The following is a 20228-nucleotide window of genomic DNA, read 5'->3' as shown; positions in this document are numbered from 1 at the left end:
GCATAGGATTTAAATCATTTGTCTCTGGTCTGCAATAAAGGAAAAGCAGAAAAGTGAGAGTGGCTAAAACACCAACACTTTTTGCATGACAGTGCCGAGTAATGTTTGTTCCCTATGTTTACTCTTCTCTCACTGATTGCCAAGTTCCTTTTCCTTTCCTTCCTTCTTTCTCCAAAAATACCATCATTTCTTCATGAAAGTGGGGTTGAGGAAACAGAGAGTGACCAAAATGTGTGGAAATAATTTTATTTTAAAAGAGCTGTGAGGATTGTCAATAGCAGGGCCTTATCTCTGCCCATTGTGGATCACAATTCTTAAAAATAAACTCAGTTCTGATGAATAAAGCCACTGACGGGGCTACACAAACTTAATCAGAAATTATTTCCACCAATTCCAGTTGGATTTTTAGTTAAATTTAGGACTATAACCTAAGTCTCTGTTCATCAACTACAGCTGTTTATAGAATTTTCAAACTCATGTCTGAAGCGACTTGAGAACACACTGCAAGTTGCTTCTGGTGTGAGAGAATTGTCCGTCTACAGAGACGTTGCCCAGGGGACACCCAGATGTGTTACCATCCTGCTGGGAGGTTTCTCTCATGTCCTCACAAGAGCTGACAGATGGGAGCTCACCCCCTTGCGGATTCAAACAGGCAACCTTCAGATCAGCAGTCCAGCCGGCATAAGGGTTTAACCCATTGCGCCACCACAGCTCCTGGTTTATACATTATGATATAACAATGTTCAAACTATAAATAAATAAAGTATTATTATTATTATTAGCCTTCCTTTTGTGTAAACTGTTGCTTATTAAAAGGGAAACCTAACCATAGCACTCCAAGTTAAGTATGCCTGTGTTCAAGCTATCTTCAACCTATGATGAACTGCTTGTGATAAAAAAAAGGTATGGAGTCAGCTTCTATTTTGCCTTGGGTAAACTACAGTTGTATTAGCCATATTATTCATCACATCAAGATAGTTTAAATGAAAGCAAAATGTGAAGTGTGTGAATACTTGATTTCCTAAAAACCAAATGAAAAAGCAACCCTGGAGTTATAATGAAGACCCTTAAAAAAACAGCACTTCTCCAACCTCTCATTTAAAATTAAAACATTTAACCCAGAAGTGAAATTGCAGACTGCACACTTTGGCATTGAAGCCCTCCAACAACACATTGCCTTATTTTTATAATTGTACCATTATGGTATTATTTTGGTTGTATTTTTGTTATCCATTTTCAGCTAAGGGTACATTTAGACTGTAGAATGTATGTAGTTTGACACCACTTTAACTCCCATGGCTCAATGCTATGGAATTCAGGGATTTGTAGTTTGGTGAGGTCCCAGCCCTCTTTGTCATATAAGGGTAAAGGCTTTGTTAAACTATAACACTCGTGATTCCATAGCTTTGGCCTATGACAGTTAAAGCTGGTGTCAAACTGCATTAATTCTACAGCCCAGATGTATCCTAAGAGGAAATATAGAATGTAGATTACAGCTACAATCTACACACTTGATGACACAAGCTATATACTGTATATTTATCACAAGGACTCTTCCATCTCATTTACTTGTTACTGCTACTTAATCTTATACATATCTATTCTGAAGTAAATTCTACTGAGTTCAGTGGGGCTTATGCTCAATTACTTAGACAGAAGACTGCAGCCTTGAACAATGATGAACAAAGGGGAGTAACACTTGATACTGTAACATAGCCCTGGAGCATCCTCAGAAATAATATTGTCCCTTATTAATCCTGGGTAAATTGTTCCTAAGAGCCTTCCATTTAATGCAGGCACTCGAGGTATTTTTCTGCTTGAGGCAGATTGGAAATGCCCACTCCTCACACATTGTCAAGTGGCGCCAAGGGACTGACTTCATTTATTCTAGTGCTCAAGACTAAAAATCCCTTAAGCACATCTCTTAGGAATAAAAACTGAATCTAAAAACAACGTTATGTCTTATCACTTAGTCCCAGCTAGAGTAGATGGATTAATTCAAGTGCTGAACAGGGAATCAATAACTACATATATATCATTGGATCAATGGATCTACTCCAGTAAAGATTAACAGTAGGATTCAGACCATAATACATTAAAATACACAACGGTTGTCCTCTTATGACACCCCAAATCACCTGCCTGAATATATCCCAGGATCTGATCCCAGAGTATCTTTTTATCCCAGGTTATCAGGCAGTGTAGACTCATATAATCCAGTCCAAAGCAGATAATCTGGGATCAGATCCTGGAATATAGGGCAGTGTAGATCCAGCCTGAGATAAATCCAGACAATAAAGTGCATCTACACTGTAGAATTAATGCAGTTTGGTACCATTTTAACTGCCATGGTTCAGTGCTATGGAGGCAGAGAAGTAGTAGTTTTACAAGCCTTCTCTGTCAAATATTATGGGTGTCCTGCCAAACTACAACTCTCATGATTCCACAGCACTGAGCCATGGCAGTAGAAGTGCTGACAAACTGCTTTAATTCTACAGAGTAGATGCATCCCAAGAAGGGCATGACAACAAGTACTTTTTCTCTTGAGAAATACTAAAGAAAGCAAAAGCTAAACATTGAACGATTTATCCCTTACATTCAATCATCCAATGCAAGCAGCCAAAGCACTTTGCAGTTTGAGACAATGAAAATGCCTCTACTATTACACACAAATCAAAGCTAAAATAATCTTTCTGCAAAACATATCTCTCTGAGATGAGTTTCAGAGGGAAATCCTTAAGATTTTCCTTCAAATCTGGGAAATCCTTGCTAGGAGGGGGAATTCGGGAGGCGTGGGGCTGGCTGCAGTTTTAGCACCTTGTCGCTATTATCCTCCCCGTCGGGCACATCAAACCTGATCCCGGATTTCTCAATTTCTTGAGCTGCATTTCAAACAGAGCTGGGACAATGTCACCAGCTCACACCTCAATTCAAGCCCAGCAATGACCTGTCAATGAGCCTCTTTGCTGCTCAGCAAATGGCACCCTGGGAAGCCCAGCATCCTCCTGGCAGCAGAGGCAGGACTAGACTCCCTGCTGCACCAGGGCCTTGAAAGGGAAGAAAACATTCCTCAAACTATCCTTGCCTTCTTGGCCAAGTGAAGCCAGGCAGAATACATCATATTTTGGAGAGGGACAAGAGGGATAGAGGCAAATGCCGTCTAAAATGACAGGGAATAGTAAAAAGTCAGGGATTTCTTAGCTAGTCAGGCTCCCTATTGAGAGTGCAATGTGTTTTTTGGCTGGACCAACAGTCCAAGCAGTAGCAGTAGATAAATAACTCATGAAAGTTAGTTCAGGCTTGCAGATTTAACTGGTGGCTGTTCCATTCCTTAGGACTCTTAATATCTAGTTTTCAAAATATGACAAAACATCCCACTTTGGCATCCTTCAGATGTACTGGGCTATATATCACCCCAAATGAACATGGCAATGGTGGCTGGGGATAATGGGGTTAATAGTCCAGCACATCTGGAGGGTCCCAAGTAGAGAAATCTGCACGAATGTTTGTAAAAACCTTCCACTGTGTGCACACTTTACTCTTCAGGCTGATTTCTCCCTCATGCTCTCCTTCCCATATTGGGTTACAAAACCTCCAAATGGGTGTTGAAGATGGGATTGCTCAGCAAAAGCTTTTATTCAGCAGTGGAACATGCTGCCTTGGAGTGTGATGGAGTCTCCTTCTCTGGAGGTTTTAAAGCAGGGGCTAAATGGCCATCTGTTAAGAGTGCTCTGATTGTATTTTCCTGCAAGGTAGAAGGTTGGACTGGATGGTCTCTTCCAACTCTTACCATTCTATGATTAAAGTGAGTTACTGGATGGGGAACAATTCTGAAAGGAGAGAAGCTGAGTGGCTTATGCATATGTATACATTTCACATATGCTGATTTCCCACTACAACCATCTCTAATCCACTCCTTTCCCCTGGCGACTTCCAGATGTGTATTTACCCTCAAACCAGACAGATAATAGAACAAGATATCCAGGTATGTTTTAGAATCACCTCCTGAAGTACTTGTTACATTTACATTGAACCAACAAGACTCAGGTACAGAGAAACTCAAACCTGGAATCAGTTTTCACTGTTAGGACTAAGCCCTGGAACAAATCAAGCAAAGGAGTGCATCTGAGCATATGCCAATTGCATTTCTGCTACTGCTACAAATTGCAAGGCCAGTGGTTTTGCAATTTTTTGGCATACCTCTGAGATATTTTTGAGCCACATTTTGTTCAGTAAAGGTAAAAGTTTCCCCTGTCGTTAAGTCCAGTCGTGTCTGACTCTGGGGGTTGGTGCTCATCTCCATTTCTAAGCCGAAGAGCTGGCGTTGTCCGTAGACACCTCCAAGGTCATGTGGCCAGCAGATGCGGTACCTATTGATCGACTCACATTTGCATGTTTTCGAACTTCTAGGTTGGCAGAAGCTGGGGCTAACAGAAGGAGCTCACCCTGCTCCCCGGATTCAAGCTGCTGACCTTTTGGTCAGCAAGTTCAATAGATCAGTGGTTTTACCCGCTGTGCCATTGGGGGCTCCAGTGTTTTAAAAGTAATTAATATATATCTCTGTGTTAACTAGATGCTTAACTGGTAAGCATCTAAAGGTGAATCCGCACTGTAGAATTAATGCAGTTTATGACAGCACTTTAACTGTCACAGCTCAATGCTATGGAATTATGGAAATTGGAGTTTTACTAGGCCTTAGCCTTCTCTACCAAAGAGTGCTGGTGCCTCACGAAACTACAAACCAAATGTTTCATGTTCTAAGATCAGGCATGGAAGGTGTGAATCCCTTCAGATGTTGTTGGGCTGCAAACCCCAACATACCTCACCATTAGATACACTTGCTACAGCTAATGGGAGTTTGAGACCAACAATATCTATAGGGACAAATAATTTATCTAGGATACAAATGTAGCTGATGAACAATACAGTAATGCATCATAGAGAGGCATTTCCCCAGAATGTAATTTCCGACACTGTCTCTCATCACTGCAAAAAAGTTGTGCCTGCACTGTAATAAATGTCAAAGCACATATACCTAGCATGGATATTCACTTCTACTGTAGCCATTTCTATCACATCCCTTTCCACTCTGAACAAAGGCAGCTATTCTATGCATCTAGAGAGGGCAGCAGGGGTTTTCCAATGTAAATGTTTAAATCACTTCAGGCAAGACACTCCCTCCCTTTAAAAGAAGTTGAAAGAAAAAAAACTTTTAACACTTCCAGTACATGACACACCAATCAGCACGGCAGTCAGTCGCAGACAACTGTAAAAGTGACTCACAGTTTCTATTCAATCCATATCTCCTCTCTATTCAACAAGGTGGGTGAGCTGCAATCCCAGGTGTATCTTTTATATATGTTTTACAGATCTTCTTAAAATAATAACTTTGAGGCCAGAGTGAAAGCTGTTATGCTTACCTATATCTTGTGAGAACAAGGGTGGCAGAGCTGCTTGAAATCTGCATTGCAGAATCAGGGATTCACCAGCTTTTGCAAATACCTATTTCCATTATTCTAATCCTACCCTCGAGGCAGGTTTCTATGGTTCGCACACAGATTCACCATTATACTTTCACCTTTCTTTTTTCACATCAGTGTTCCTGGGAGTCTATCTCCCTTTGCTTCGTCCTTGCTTTGGTGATCTCACAAACTGGTTTCCCCTTGACTATTTGAAGACCATACCATTTTCCCTATGACGTGTAAGCCATCTATAGTCTGCCCTTCTTCTTATAGATGCACTCTATTTGGAAAATACACCTTCTTGCTTCCTTATACAGGCAATCCTTGAGTTACAAACATCTGAATGACAAATGACTCCTAGTTAAGAACAGGGGTGAGACAACAGGGAGAGAAATCCACCTCTAGAAAGGGAAATGTACTCTTGGAAGAGTTATCATCATGGAGAATAGATGTTTCCACTGAAGCTTTATCACCAATCCTTGTTTCTACAACAAGCAAAATTTGGGTTGTTCCAGGCTGTATAGCCATGTTCCAGAAGCATTCTCTCCTGATGTTTTGCCCACATCTATGGCAGGCATCCTCAGAGGTTGTGAGGTCTGTTGGAAACTAGGCAAGGGGGATTTATATACCTGTGGAATGTCCAGGGTGGGAGAAAGAACTCTTGTCTGCCTGAGGCAAGTGTGAATGTTGCATTTGGCCAGCTTGATTAGCACTGAATAGCCTTGCAGCTTCAAAGCCGGGCTGCTTCCTGCCTGGGGGAATCGTTTGTTGAGAGGTGTTAGCTGGCCCCAATTGTTTCCTTTCTGGAATTCTCCTATTTTCAGAGTGTTGTTCTTTATTTACTGTCCTGATTTTAGAGTTTTTAAATACTGGTAATCAGATTTTGTTCATTTTCATGGTTTTCATGCATTTCTCCTTTCTGTTGAAATTGTCCACATACTTGTGGATTTCAATGGCTTCTCTGTGTAATTTGACAAGGTAGTTGTCAGTATGGTCCAGCATTTCTGTGTTCTTAAATAATATGCTGTGTCCAGGTTGGTTCATCAAGTGCTCTGCTATGGCTGAATTTGTCAAAACCCAATTATTAGAAAGTGAGGTTAAATTTTCTGGATCAGGGCACAGGCAGGAAAACAAACACCACAATGAAGTTCACCCTTCCCAATGCAATCCAAAGCTATATGGCTGGAGTGACACTTAAAAATGTACCTGTTCTGACTTACATAGAAATTCAACTTAAGAACAAACCTACCGAATCTATCTTGTTCTGTCTGTACTTGTGCCTATCACACTGTCTATCATAATAATACTTTCCATTCATTTCTACTACTTTCCTCTGGATTGAAAATTTTCCTATCCATCACTCCTTCCTCGCTATCTTTGTCTTTAGAGGTCGTTTTTCTCCATACTTTGTTTTAATGCTTCCTAACCTTTCTGCTCTGTTCCTAGGAACACCCTTGATGTTGATCAGAACAGCCTCCTTATGCCTCACTTACCAATGCTCATGACTCTGCCGAATACAGAAGTGTTGTCGACCGTGCTGCAGTTCCACCGCCTCTGCCGAAACTGGTACTGGCACTCCTTGATGGCGTTCTTGGCCCCCTCGCCAATATACATCATGTGTTCCTGGTAAAGTTGGCACAACTTCCTCTGTCCTGGAGACAGCCCTGGCAGTTGGCTGCAGACCGGCTGGGCTCCGATGATGTACATCTCGGGTCTGTGGATTGGATTCATTGCCAAGGACCTGAAAGGAGGGGCAGAGGGGAAAAAATACAGGGAAGGAAGGAAAGAAGCCCAGTGAGACCTAGTCTCAGAAACCCATTGCTCTGTCTCTGAAGCTTCTTGTCTCTCAAAAAAGAAGCAAGACTACTGGAAAATAGGAGAGCCTACCTAAGTAAAGCACAAAGAGACCTCTCAGTATCAAAGAGGTCTCAAAGGGGGGAAGAGAGCTGGAAATGGCTAACAGCTTTAACCAGGTTCCTAATCTGTTGCAATTGGTCGCCTGGAATCAATTAAAGGGGGAGAGGCAAACTTTTTCTTTAAAAAGTCGTATCTGCCATTCTCCCCCATACAAAAAAAACACAACTAAAGGTCCCATTGCGTTGCTGTGTGCTTCCCAGGCTGTATGGCCATGTTCCAGAAGCATTCTCTTCTGATGTTTCACCCACATCTATGGCCGGCATGCGAAGAGGTTGTGAGGTTTGTTGGAAACTAGACAAATAGGGTTTATATATCTGTGGATTGACCATGGTGAGAGAAAGAACTCTTGCCTGTTTGAGGCAAGTTTGAATGCTGCAATTAATCACCTTGATTAGGATTTAATAGCCTTGCAGCTTTAAAGCTTGGCTGATTCCTGCCTGGGGGAATCCTTTGTTGGGAGGTCATTAGGGAGTCCTGATTGTTTCTTGCCTGGAATTCCCCTGTTTTCAGAGTGTTGTTCTTTATTTACTGACCTGATTTTAGAGTTTTTTTTTAATACTGGTAGCCAGATTGTGTTCATTCTAGTGGTTTCCTCCTTTCTTTGTCTCTGTCTGTATGTCATATGGCATTGAATTTTTGCCATGTATATGTACATTGTGATCCGCCTTGAGTCCCCTTCGGGGTGAGAAGGACTCAATATAAATACTGTAAATAAATAAATAATAAACGATTATGTTAAAATTGGCCACATGCTTGTGGATTTCAATGGCTTTTCTGTGTAGCCTGGCACACACATACATCTCTTCTCTCCAAATTCCTGGGAGGGGACCTTTTGAGTTGTACAATGTGGACACAGGTCCCATCCCCAAAGTGTCTGCACTCTGGAAAAGCACCATCTCTGTGTGGATGAATTAATTAATAATGAGAAGTGAATAACAACTGAGTAAGGGGATAAAGCCCCTGCTGCTCACAGTCTGTCCTAAGAGAAAGGGGACCTGCCTCCAGGGGGAGAACCCAGAAAGTGGCCACCTTTTAACTTGGAAGGAGATCCAACTTTAGGTTACAGGACTTCCAGGCAATATGCACCAAATCGGGGTCATATGAGGGACAAGACAAGGTCAGCTAACAAGAAATGATAGAAGGAAAATAATCCACCCAGGCATCCTTAAATCTTGTATTGTCTAGGTTGCTGTGAGTTTTCCAAGCTGTATGGCCATGTTCTAGAAGCATTCTCTCCTGACATTTTGCCCACATCTATGGCAGGCATCCTGAGGTTGTGAGGTATATTGGAAACTAAGCAATGGAGGTTTATATATCTGATGTATGGCCAGGGTGGGAGAAAGAACTCTTGTCTGTTTGAGGCAAATGTGAATGCTGCAATTAATCACCTTGATTTGCATTGAAAAGCCTTGCAGCTTCAAGGCCTGGCTTCTTCCTGCCTGGGGGAATCCTTTGTGGGGAGTTTTTGTGTGTGTGTGTGTCAGGAGCGACTTGAGAAACTGCAAGTCGCTTCTGGTGTGAGAGAATCGGCCGTCTGCAAGGATGTTGCCCAGGGAACGCCTGGATGTTTTGATATTTTTATCATCCTTGTGGGAGGCTGCTCTCATGTCCCTGCATGGAGCTGGAGCTGATAGAGGGAGCTCATCTGTACTCTCCCCGGGTGGGATTCGAACCTGGCAGCTTTCAGAGGAGGTGTTAGCTGGCCCTGATGGTTTCTGCTATGGAATTCCCCTGTTTTCAGAGTGTGGTTCTTTATTTACTGTCCTATAGTAGTTCTTTATCTCACCCTGGACCATCCACAGATATATAAACCTCCCTTGCCTAGTTTCCAACATACTTCACAACCTCTGGGGATGCCTGCCATAGATGTGGGTGAAACGTCAGGCGAGAACACAGCCCTACAGCCTGGAAAATACACAACAAACCTTCGACAACACCTTGCACTGTCTCTTCAAGGAAGGGGGGGGGAACAATGCGCCTTGCAGGTATGTTTCCCTTTCCTTATCTTTCCCTTCTTTCTTGGGCAGTTACTTTCCAAGAATCCCTGCTACACTGTCTAGCCAAAGCAAGGAGAAAATGCGCCTTTCGGATAAGTTTTCCCTCCTCCCTTGGTCTTAGGTCTTTTCCAGAGCAGCGACTGGCTCTTGGTCCGGGAAAGGCGCCGATGCTCATTTCATGCACAGAACTGGGAGACGGGGAAGTGTCCGGGGTTTCGCGTGGAGGTCTCCGAGCCCAAAGCCAAAGCCCCTTCCCGGCTGTAAGGACAAAGAAAAGGGGGGATGTGGCGGGGGGATTATGGGGGGAAGGGGGTCACTTACCACCAGGAGCTGGCCTCGGCCACGAGCTGCGTGCAGCCGCAGAGCAGAGCCAGGCGGAGGAGCAGCCGCGTCCCGGGCATGGTGCGCCTCCCGAGCCTCTGCCTGTCCGGGCGGGGACTCCGTGGGCTTCCCTGCAAGGCAAGGCAAGGAGCAGAAGGAGGGGGTCAGGGCGGAGGGAAGGGGGGAGGGGTCCCGCCAAGACCCTCCTCCTCTTCCTCCCCCCCTCAACCCAATACACACACACATGCATCACCTCTTCCCAACTCCTGCAAGAGTCCCGTTGAGTTGTATGTGGGCACAGAGGGCTTGAGTCTCTCAGCCAAGGGACTGCTCTATCCCGCTTTGGCCAGACGACACCTAGGGGGCATCTGCACTGAAGAGTGAATGCACCTTGACGCCACTTTCACGACCATTGATCGCTCAAGGCTATGGAGTCCTGGGATTGTGAGACGCCAGCTCTCTTCTCCAAAAAAGGCTAAAGTCTTGGGAAACTAAACCATACGCATTTTGCCGTGAGTTTTCCGGGATGTATGGCCATGTCCTAGAAGCATTCTCGCCTGACATTTCGCCCACATCTATGGCAGGCATCCCCTGCGGTTATGAGGTATTTTGGAAACTAGGCAAGGGAGATTTATCTTATTTATTTGTTTATTTATTAGACTTGTATACCGCTACTCCCAATTTGGCTCGGAGCGGTTTACAGAAATAGATTAAAACAATACAATTAGCTTTAAATAACAATAAGAACGGACATAGCCCCAAGTTTTTCACCCATCGAAAGCTTGTCGGAAGAGAAAGGTTTTACAGGCTTTATATACAGTAGAGTCTCACTTATCCAACATAAACGGGCCGGCAGAATGTTGGTTAAGCGAATATGTTGGATAATAAGGAGGGATTAAGGAAAATCCTATTAAACATAAAATTAGGTTATGGTTTTACAAATTAAGCACCAAAACATCATGTTATACAACAAAATTGACAGAAAAAGTAGTTCAATGCTATGTAGTAATTACTGTATTTACGAATTTAGCACCAAAATATCATGTTGTATTGAAAACATTGACTACAAAAATGTGTTGGATAATCCAGAACGTTGGATAAGTGAGACTCTACTGTATCTAATGAATACCCGGGGTGGGAGAAAGAACTCTTGTCTGTTGGAGGCAAGTGTGAATGTTGTAACTGGCCACCTTGATTAGCATTGGATAACCTTGCAGCTTCAAAGCCTGGGAATCCTTTGTTGAGAGGTGTTAGCTGGCCCTGATTGTTTCTTGCATGGAATTCCTCTGTTTTCTGAGTGTTCTTTATTTACTGTCTTGATTTTAGAGTTTTTTAAATACTGGTCATCAGATTTTGTTCATTTTCATTGTTTGGGGGTGCTTTGAATGCGATTTCCTGCTTCTTAGCAGGGGGTTGGACTGGATGGCCCATGTGGTCTCTTCCAACTACTATTCTATGATTCTATGATTCTCCTTTTTGTTGAAATTGTCCACATGCTTGTGGATTTCAATGGCTTCTCTGCATAGCCTGACATGGTGGTTGTTAGAGTGATCCAGCATTCCTGGGTTCTCAAATAATATGCTGTGTCCAGGTTGGTTCATCAAGTGCTCTTCTATGGCTGACTTCTCTGGCTGTTCCATGATTCTTGTCTGGGCAGTGCTGCATTTGGTGGTCCCTATGTAGACTTGTCAACAGCTGCATGGTATACGGTAGACTCCTGCAGAGGTGAGAGGACCCCTCTTGTCCTTTCTTGAACATAGCATTTGTTGGACTTGCTTAGTAGGTCTGTAGATAGTTTGTAGGGCATTCCACAGATATATAAACCTCACTTGCCTAATTTCCAACAGACCTCTCAACCTCTGAGGATGCCTGCCATAGATGTGGGCGAAACATCAGGAGCGAAAGTTTCTGAAACATGGCCATACAGCCTGGAAAACTCACAGCAATCCATTGATTCCAGCCATTAAAGCCATTGACAACACAAGGCTAAGTCCTTGGGAAACTAAACTATACGCATTTTGTCCAGTTCCTCTGGTAGACAACAAATTAAAAGAGCTTTCCTCCTAAAAGGCAGACTGCATCTATACAAGTGGTTCTCAATGTTTGGCTGGGATTTCTGGAAGTTGTAGGCCAAAACACCTGGGGACCCACAGGTTGAGAACCACTGATCTACACTGTAATATTGATGGTGCTTGACACTACTTTAACTGCCAAGGCTCAATGCCATGGGATCTTGGGAGTTGTAGTTTGGTGAGGCATCAGCACTCTTTGGCAGAGAAGGCTCAAGACCTTGTACAATGTCAACTTCCATGATTCCATAGCATTGAGCCATGGCAGTTCAAGTGGCATCAAACTACATTAATTCTGTAGTGTAGAATAGATGCACCCCTGGGTAAGAATCATAGGATTATAGAGTTGGAAGAAACTCCAAGGGCTGCCCACACAGAGGCTGGGTGGCCTTCTATCGGAAGTGCTTTGATGGCACTGCAGGAATATACCATCAAAGCACTCCCAGTAGATGGTCATCTAACCTCTGCTTTAAAACCTCAGAGAAGGAGACTCCAACACACTCTGATGGCTTGGCATGGGCTGCATCCACAGCAAGAGGCTCAGCTAGGTACTGAATTTTAGAATAATAGTACTGGAAGAAATCACAAGAGTCATCTAGCCTAATCCTTTTCACATATGAAAACACAATTAAAAGACTCCCAACAGATGGCCACCCAGCCTCTACTTTAAAACCTCCAGAGGAGGAGACTCCACCACACTCCCAGACAGTATATTCCCCTGCTGAACTGCTCTTATCCTCAGGAAGTTAGTTCCAGAATTTAGGTAGAATCTCTTTCCTGTACATTGAGTCCATTGTGCCATGTCCTAGTTTCCAGACCAGCAGAAAATAAGCCTACCTGGGCTGCCCCCCACCCCCTCAATATGACATTCTTTCCAGTATTTAAACATGGCTGTCATGTCTCCTCTCAACCTTCTCTTCTCCAAGAAAAGTACTGAAAAGCTAGAACATATCCAGAGAAGGGCAACCAAAATGCAGATCCCGCCCCATGGGAAGTGGCTTGGGGAGATGGATATGTTTATCCTGAAGAAGAGAAGGTGAAGAGGGAACATTATTTTTTCTTGTGTATTTTCTAGATGTTTCCCACTTATGGCGATCCAGAGACAAACCTTTCACAGGGCTTCCTGAAGATGAGAGGATTTAAGTCCTGTTCCCCAAAGTTTAGTCCAATATTCATGCTTGCTGTCAGGTAACATGATAATTATGTTTAAATACTATATTTGGTGACTGGATGCCCATCTATCAGGAGTGCTTTGATTGTGCTTTCCTGCATGGCCAGATAGGGTTGGACTGGATATCCTTTGAGGTCTCTTGTAACTCTACAATTCCAGGTATGTTTAAAGCAGTTAAAAACACTGTGGTTTAATGGCTGCAGATGCAGTGCAATTAGGGGAACTGAGGTGCAATAAAAGCCCTAGAGGTATTTGTGCCTTCTCTGTGCCATTCAGCCATATCCAGTGGCTCACAAAACTCTTCAGAGCTGACCATATATCAGCAGGGATGCAGGGTTGGAGTATGTGAGCTGTCATGGCCAAAAGATCTGGAATTAGTTAAAAACTGGCAGTTTGACAAGGAAAAGGTTAAAAGGGGAAAGGGTTTAAAAGAGTGTGACATGCTTTTTTTCATGGCCTTTGAACAAGTTGTCAAGTGACACAGCATTGTCGTCTCTTTTTTTGTTCACAAATACTGAAGTGTTGGATGCCAGCTTTTGAGTTATACATAATTCATGGTCGTTTGCTCTATATTTCCATCCTCCCTGGCATAAGGAACCCTATTCTGGGCACTTTCACATTGCTTTCCCTCTCAAATCATCCCCTTCACCACCCCCATCATAACCATCTTCACTAGCTCTAAGAAGGAAATGGGATGAGAGAATACTTTTTGGAAATGGCAGATCTTGACCCTTCTGGAAATCAATACATGAATTAATACAGAATCAGAACTTAGGGAAAGTGGATGGAGAGTTCAGATAGATCCCATACTACCCAGCACTTGCAGATCATGGGTATTTATATCTTTGTTATTATGAATTTCACAAAGTTAAGCACTGATAGTAATGTAAACAACAAGAAGAAACAACTAAAAGGCTCAGGAAGTCCAAGTATTTATGGAGTAGAATCCACTTTGTGGAGTAGATTCAACAATGCAAACAATCTCTCTCCCTCAGATCAGCTTAAAATTATAGAAGGGTTGCTGACCTAATCGCTTACAGAAATGTTACCCAAACCAGTACCCTGGCATGGCAAAATGTTTAGGATTGCAACCCATAAACTGCATCTCAGGCTGGGTCTACACTGACATATAATGCAGTTTGGATCTGTATTATATGGTCAATGTAGACCAGGCATGGGCAAACCTCAACCCTCCAGTGTTTTGGACTTACAACTCCCACAATTACTGACAGTAAGCTGGCTGGGATTTCTGGGAGTTGAAGTCCAAAACACCCGGAAGGACGAAGTTTGCCCATGCCTGGTGTAGACCCATATAATGCAGTTCTATCTGGTAGTGTAGATCCAGCTCCAGGCTATCCTGCAGACTTGCAAAGGATGCTGAGATGCATTACTGCATTACAAATGGCATAAGAGGCATTGCATTATGGCATTATGTCCCAGTATGTTTTGCAGCATTGATCCTCTCAGATGGTCCAGTAACCACCAATAAAGAAAAGACAGGTAAAGAGAAGGAAGAGCCAGTCCTCTGAACTGAACAAGGGAGGAGAGAAGTTTCACCACAGACACTTTTCATTTGTGGCTAATCATCAACTCCATCCGAAACACACACACCAAGAGAGAGGCTGGGTAGATACCATCTTTCCAGACCTGATCCTTCTACAATCTGCTCATTTCCTTTTAAAGATAGCCAACTGTCAGGGCTTAATTTGTGGCAAGAGCTCAGACCTGGAACCTATTTTGAAGTCAGGGTATCCAGGCCTACATACAGCCTGCGGATTCTTAATAAAGAGCTGGATCTCTGCCCTGTTTCCTCCCACAAGATGCACAACCAGATCAGCTGAAACTGGGGTGGGTGGGGAATACACCCTTCAATGCCACAGCTTCCAGGAAAGCTTGAGCCTTTCCTTGGTTTAAACATTAACCAAGGAGGAGAAAATGGCTTTCATGATTTATTTTCTGTTTGCTCTATCCAGGAGAGGAACATCCTTTTGTCAACGGTGCTGCAAAGCAATTTGTCACTGTTGCTGCTGTTACTGCTCAATATTGGCATTGAAGGTAACACTGTTTATGTATTAAAAGCAGACCATTAAACGGGTCTCCTAAAGTTTAGGAATTTCCATTTCAGAAGTACCTGAAGATGTGTAAACATAATCTTTTTGTACTTTAAAAGAGACAATATAATTTCCAGAATATTTTAGTCTATTATAGTAAAAACAATAGTCTTGTGGCACCTTACACAAGAACATTAAAATATTTGCTTTTTTGTGGGCTTCACAAAAGCTTATGCCAAATAGGATTTCTCAGTCTTCAAAGCATCAGAAGACCTGTATAGATTTATTTTAACGTATTGCTGTCTGTACTTGAGATTGCATCCAATGAAGTTGTGATGACTCATGGGCCTTGTAGTCCTGCTCATGACATTGTAATGCCTGATGAAGAAGAAAACTTGGGTTTTTTACCTTCCCAGTCAGAACTGGAATCTTCTCAGCCAGATCTTTCCCAGGCAGATCTGGGAACCTTGCACCTGCAAGAAAGTTGTGTCCCAGAAGTATGTCAAACAAACCCTGAGCCTACATCTCCCGTGTTCTCTCGCCATGAGTTTTGTAAACAACAGAGGGGTTTGGAAGCAGCTTCGCGCAGGAGTGCGAGGATAGCAGCTAAGAATGTATCCAATTAAGTCTGCTTTTCGTGAGAATCTTTAAGGAGTCAGACATCTGGTCTCAGAGTTTAGCTTTCGTTTCTGGTTCCCAGAGAACTGCTCCGGCGGGAAAGTTAGACTCTATATAGGTGTTTTACCCGCGTAGTAACTTCGCGGAGTCAATTCGTCAGCCTCCGGAGCGAGTTGTGTCTGGACAGCGCGCTCCGATTCAAGCCTCGTTCCTGCTCAAGCCTTGCCTTGTTTCCAGCCTTCGCTCCTGTTTCCCAGCCTTTGTTTACCTACGGATCTTGCCTTGTTTCCCAGGACTAACCCTTGCCTTGTTTCACGGATTTTACCAAGTTATTCCACGGACCTTGTTCTTGTTCCTCGTTACCTTGTTCCACGTTTCAAGCCTTGTTTCAAGTATCAAGTTATTTCCTAGCCTTGCTCAAGTTCATGGACTAAAGGACCTTGTCATCTCCCCTCACTTTGCCTGGCAAAGTGAGTGTTTCGGTTATTGGATTACAACTTTGGACCTTAATATTTCATATTGGACATTGTTTCTTTGGACTAATTTTGACCTTTCCTGAAAGGTCTGCTTCTGGACTAACTATTACATTTGCTTTTACTTACTTTATATATTTCCTTAATAAAGATATTAGATAGAATCTGGCCTCTGCGTATGGTTATTGGTGCTCTGTAGCCTGGGTCGTGACAGTTTGACTCCGCCACCCTAAGCACCAATTAACCTCGGCCAGAATGTCTACCGGAACCGTACCTGGGCCGAGCGGCCAGCCGATTACCTACACCATCGACAAGGATGAGGTGGACCGAATCCGTGATAAGCTCAATGCACAGGATGGGGAAATAAAGGGTTTGAAGGAACGCGGAATCCGTCTTCCGGCCATGGCGTTGCCAACCAAGTTTACTGGAGAAGCTTCTAAGGTTCATGTTTTCCGTCGCCAATGCCAAGCTTATCTAGAGGCCCGTGATGCCGAGTTTCCCCAGGAAGACATCAAGGTGGCGTGGATTTACAGTCTCCTAGACGGGCCAGCGGCTAACTGGGCGACGGCTCTGTTCGACCAAGCCTCCCCACATCTAAGGTCAGCGCAACATTTCTTGGACCACCTTAAGGCGACCTGGGGAATCGAGGACAATTTGGAGGCCGCCGGGCACAAACTCCGCCGCCTCTTCCAAGGAGACAGACCCATGTCTCAGTACATAGCCGAGTTCCGAGTGCTGGCCCACAACACCGGCTGGAACGATGTTGCCCTCAGAGGACAATTTCGGGAGGGTCTCAACATTGAAATGCTGGAGGAAATCTCCAAGGTGGATCCTCCCCAAACGCTGGAAGCACTCATCGACCAATGTTTACGGGCTGAAGTCATGATTGCCAACAGGAAACAGTGGGTACGAGGCCAGAGCGGTAGAGCTGGGGCAAAACCCCCCGCTCCCGCCAGCGTTCAGCCGCGTCCAGTGTGGAGACCCCCACCACCATCCCCATACCCCAGAGGGAGCGAGGAGGTGCCGATGCAGTTGGGCAATGTGCGTCCCAGATTAGATGCCGCCGAGAAGGCCCGCCGCCAACGCCTAAATCTCTGCTGGTATTGCGGGAATGGGGGCCACTTCGCCAGAGAGTGCCCAGCCAAAGGGAAGCCCGCCGCCCGTCTTGCGGCGGCGTCCTCCACGGAGGCGAAGGCGTCTGAGGCGGCTGGCACACAGCCGGCGGGGGAAGCCAACGACCGGGCGTAGAGAGGCTCGCCAACCCGGTCAAGAAACCCGTTCAAGAGCCGCCAACCGGGGTCCTGTTCCTTCTAGTGGTCACCTTATGGTCAGCAAAAAAGGGACCCGTCATGATCCACGCCATGATAGACTCAGGAGCTACCAACAATTTCATTGATAGAGAGTATGCCGACTCTCTGGGATTACAATATCATGACTTCAAGAATGCCCGTGTGGTGCAAGCCATCGATGGCCGCCCTCTCAAGACGGGCCCCGTAAGCCAGTGGTCGGAACCCACCAGGATGTGGATAAGGGAACATATGGAAGAGATTTCCTTCTTTGTTACTGAGGTTCCCCATTTCCCTGTGATTTTGGGGATTCCATGGCTGACACTTCACGACCCAAGCATCTCCTGGTCCAACAGAGAACTGCAGTTTGCTTCAAAGTACTGCCAAAATCATTGCCTCGTAGCCAAGGTCTGCCATGCCACAGACACCGAGCCCATTATCACCTTGCCAAAGAAGTACTCCGAGTATTGGGATGTATTCAATGAAAAAGAAGCCGAAAAGTTACCCCCACATAGACCTTATGACTGTGCCATTGACTTGGTGGAGGGGGCCCCGATCCCGCGAGGGCATCTCTTCTCCCTGACTGAACCAGAGCAAGAAGCTCTCAGGGAATTCATAGAGACAAACCTTCGCAAGGGATTCATCAGACCCTCTCAATCCCCAGCCGCCTCCCCAGTGATGTTTGTGAAGAAGAAGTCAGGGGAATTACGCTTGGTGGTGGACTACAGAGCATTGAATAATATCACCAAGCGGAACAGCTATCCCCTACCCTTAATCTCGGATCTACTAGACCGACTTCGAGGAGCCAAGGTTTACACCAAGCTGGATCTTCGGGGAGCTTACAACTTAGTTCGCATCAGAGAAGGGGACGAGTGGAAGACCGCCTTCCAGACTAAATTCGGATTATTCGAGTCCCGAGTTATGAATTATGGATTATGCGGAGCTCCCGCAACGTTCCAGCATTTTGTCAATGACATTTTCCAGGACTATCTAGATAGGTTCTTGATAATCTACCTGGACGATTTTTTGGTGTTTTCTAGATCACAATCAGAACATGAGAACCACGTCAAAATGGTGTTACAACGATTGCGGGATCATGGACTTTATGCCAAGCTGGAAAAATGCGCTTTTGATCTACAAGAGGTAGATTTCCTTGGATACCGTATCTCGCCTCTAGGGCTCTCCATGGATCCAGCCAAGGTTTCAGCAGTATTGGAATGGCGGGCGCCAACTAACAAGAAGGAGGTGCAGCGATTCTTGGGGTTCGCGAACTACTACCGCAAGTTCATTCCAGATTTTGCCCGCTGGTCTGACCCAATCACTAGCTGCATCCGTGGAAAACGGCCCTTCCGCTGGACTGATCAAGCAGAGAAAGGGTTCCAGCAACTAAAGAAATTATTCACATCCCAGCCAATCCTTCAGCACCCAGATCCTGAAACCCTTTTTGTGGTGCAAGCGGACGCCTCTGATGTGGCAATTGGGGCTGTGCTCCTACAACCGGTGGGAAATCACCTTCATCCTTGTGCTTATTATTCTCGTCAACTAACCGCACCAGAGAGGAACTACACCATTTGGGAAAAAGAACTATTAGCCATAAAGGCAGCTTTTGAAACTTGGAGACATTGGCTAGAAGGGGCCAAATTTCCCGTTGAAGTCCACACTGATCATCGGAATCTAGAACATCTAAGAACTGCCCGCAAGCTAAATCAAAGGCAGCAACGTTGGGCTTTATTCTTTGAACGTTTCAACTTCCAGATTCATTATGTGACCCCAGCCCAAACCAAGCAAGCAGACGCCCTGTCACGTAAACCGGAATACGCTGCAGGACGCAAGGAGACCTTTGAATCCCAACTACTACAACCCGAGAACTTTGCCACGCTCACAGTGGGGAACACCAAATCCACTCCCATTGATTCAACTCCCCCTAATCCAGGGCCCATCTGTGCTCAAGAAATCAGGGCTAGTCAGCAAGCAGATGCCTGGGCGCAGGACCAACTTCGTCAAGGTCTGCACTTTCCCTTTTCGCTTAAAGATGGACTGCTTTGCTATAGAAATCATGTTTATATCCCACCCGGACCGGGCAGGGAAAAGGCACTTCGTCTGTGTCATGACTGCAAACCAGCAGGGCATTTCGGACTATTTAAAACCATGCATTTGATCCTAAGAGATTTCTGGTGGCCCAAGATCCGCAAGGATGTGGAAAAATATGTTAACACCTGCCCAGTATGCCAGCGCTCCAAGATAAGAAGGGAGAAGCCCTCAGGGCTTCTACACCCCCTTCCTAACCCATCTCGCCCATGGGAAATAATTTCTGTGGATTTTATCACTGACTTACCACCTTCCTGTGGATTCACCACGATCCTAGTGGTGGTGGACCTTTTCACCAAGTTAGCCCATTTCATTCCCTGTGAAGGTCTTCCCACGGCCCAAGAGACTGCAGATTTATTCCTCCAACATGTTTTCAGACTACATGGATTGCCCAAGAGTTTGGTCACAGACCGTGGATCCCAATTCACCTCTCGTTTCTGGAAGGCACTACAAAAACTATTGGGCATAGACTCTCGTTTATCTTCAGCTCATCATCCACAAACGGATGGGCAAACGGAGCGCACCAATGCCACTTTGGAACAGTACCTTCGCTGTTATGTAAACTACCAACAGGACAATTGGGCTTCTCTGTTACCACTGTCGGAATTTGCCTACAACAATGGAGTCCAGGCTTCTACAAAAGAAACGCCGTTCTTTGCAAACTACGGCTTCCATCCACGTTTCTTTCCCCCTGTCATTGAAACTTCAGAAGTTCCCGCAGCAGAAGATTGGCTGCAGGAACTCACAGCGGTGCAACAACTTTTGCTCCAGCAAC

The 20228-nt window shown here is 44.8% G+C and overlaps 1 protein-coding gene across 5 annotated transcripts in view; it reads right to left on the bottom strand.

Annotated features, from left to right (window-relative positions):
- The window catches only part of wnt5b (Wnt family member 5B), a 124435-nt gene that overhangs the window by 15153 nt on the left and 89054 nt on the right, over positions 1-20228 (bottom strand). For 2 of the 5 annotated variants that reach the window (XM_008110459.3, XM_062981154.1), the window contains exons 2-3: positions 9698-9828; positions 6956-7203 (exon numbers count right to left, since the gene is read on the bottom strand). In XM_008110459.3, coding sequence (XP_008108666.1) covers positions 6956-7203; positions 9698-9828 — 379 coding nt within the window. Of the gene's footprint in view, positions 1-6955; positions 7204-7349; positions 7450-9697; positions 9829-9950; positions 9975-20228 lie in introns of those variants that run through there. The other 3 variants (XM_062981157.1, XM_062981155.1, XM_062981156.1) reach the window with 3 other exon arrangements.

The sequence above is a fragment of the Anolis carolinensis genome, chromosome 5 (genome assembly GCF_035594765.1).
Source record: "Anolis carolinensis isolate JA03-04 chromosome 5, rAnoCar3.1.pri, whole genome shotgun sequence".
Lineage (NCBI taxonomy): Eukaryota > Metazoa > Chordata > Lepidosauria > Squamata > Dactyloidae > Anolis > Anolis carolinensis.
Note: the sequence above shows the minus strand (reverse complement) of the source record. Positions and strands in the feature narration are given on the sequence as shown.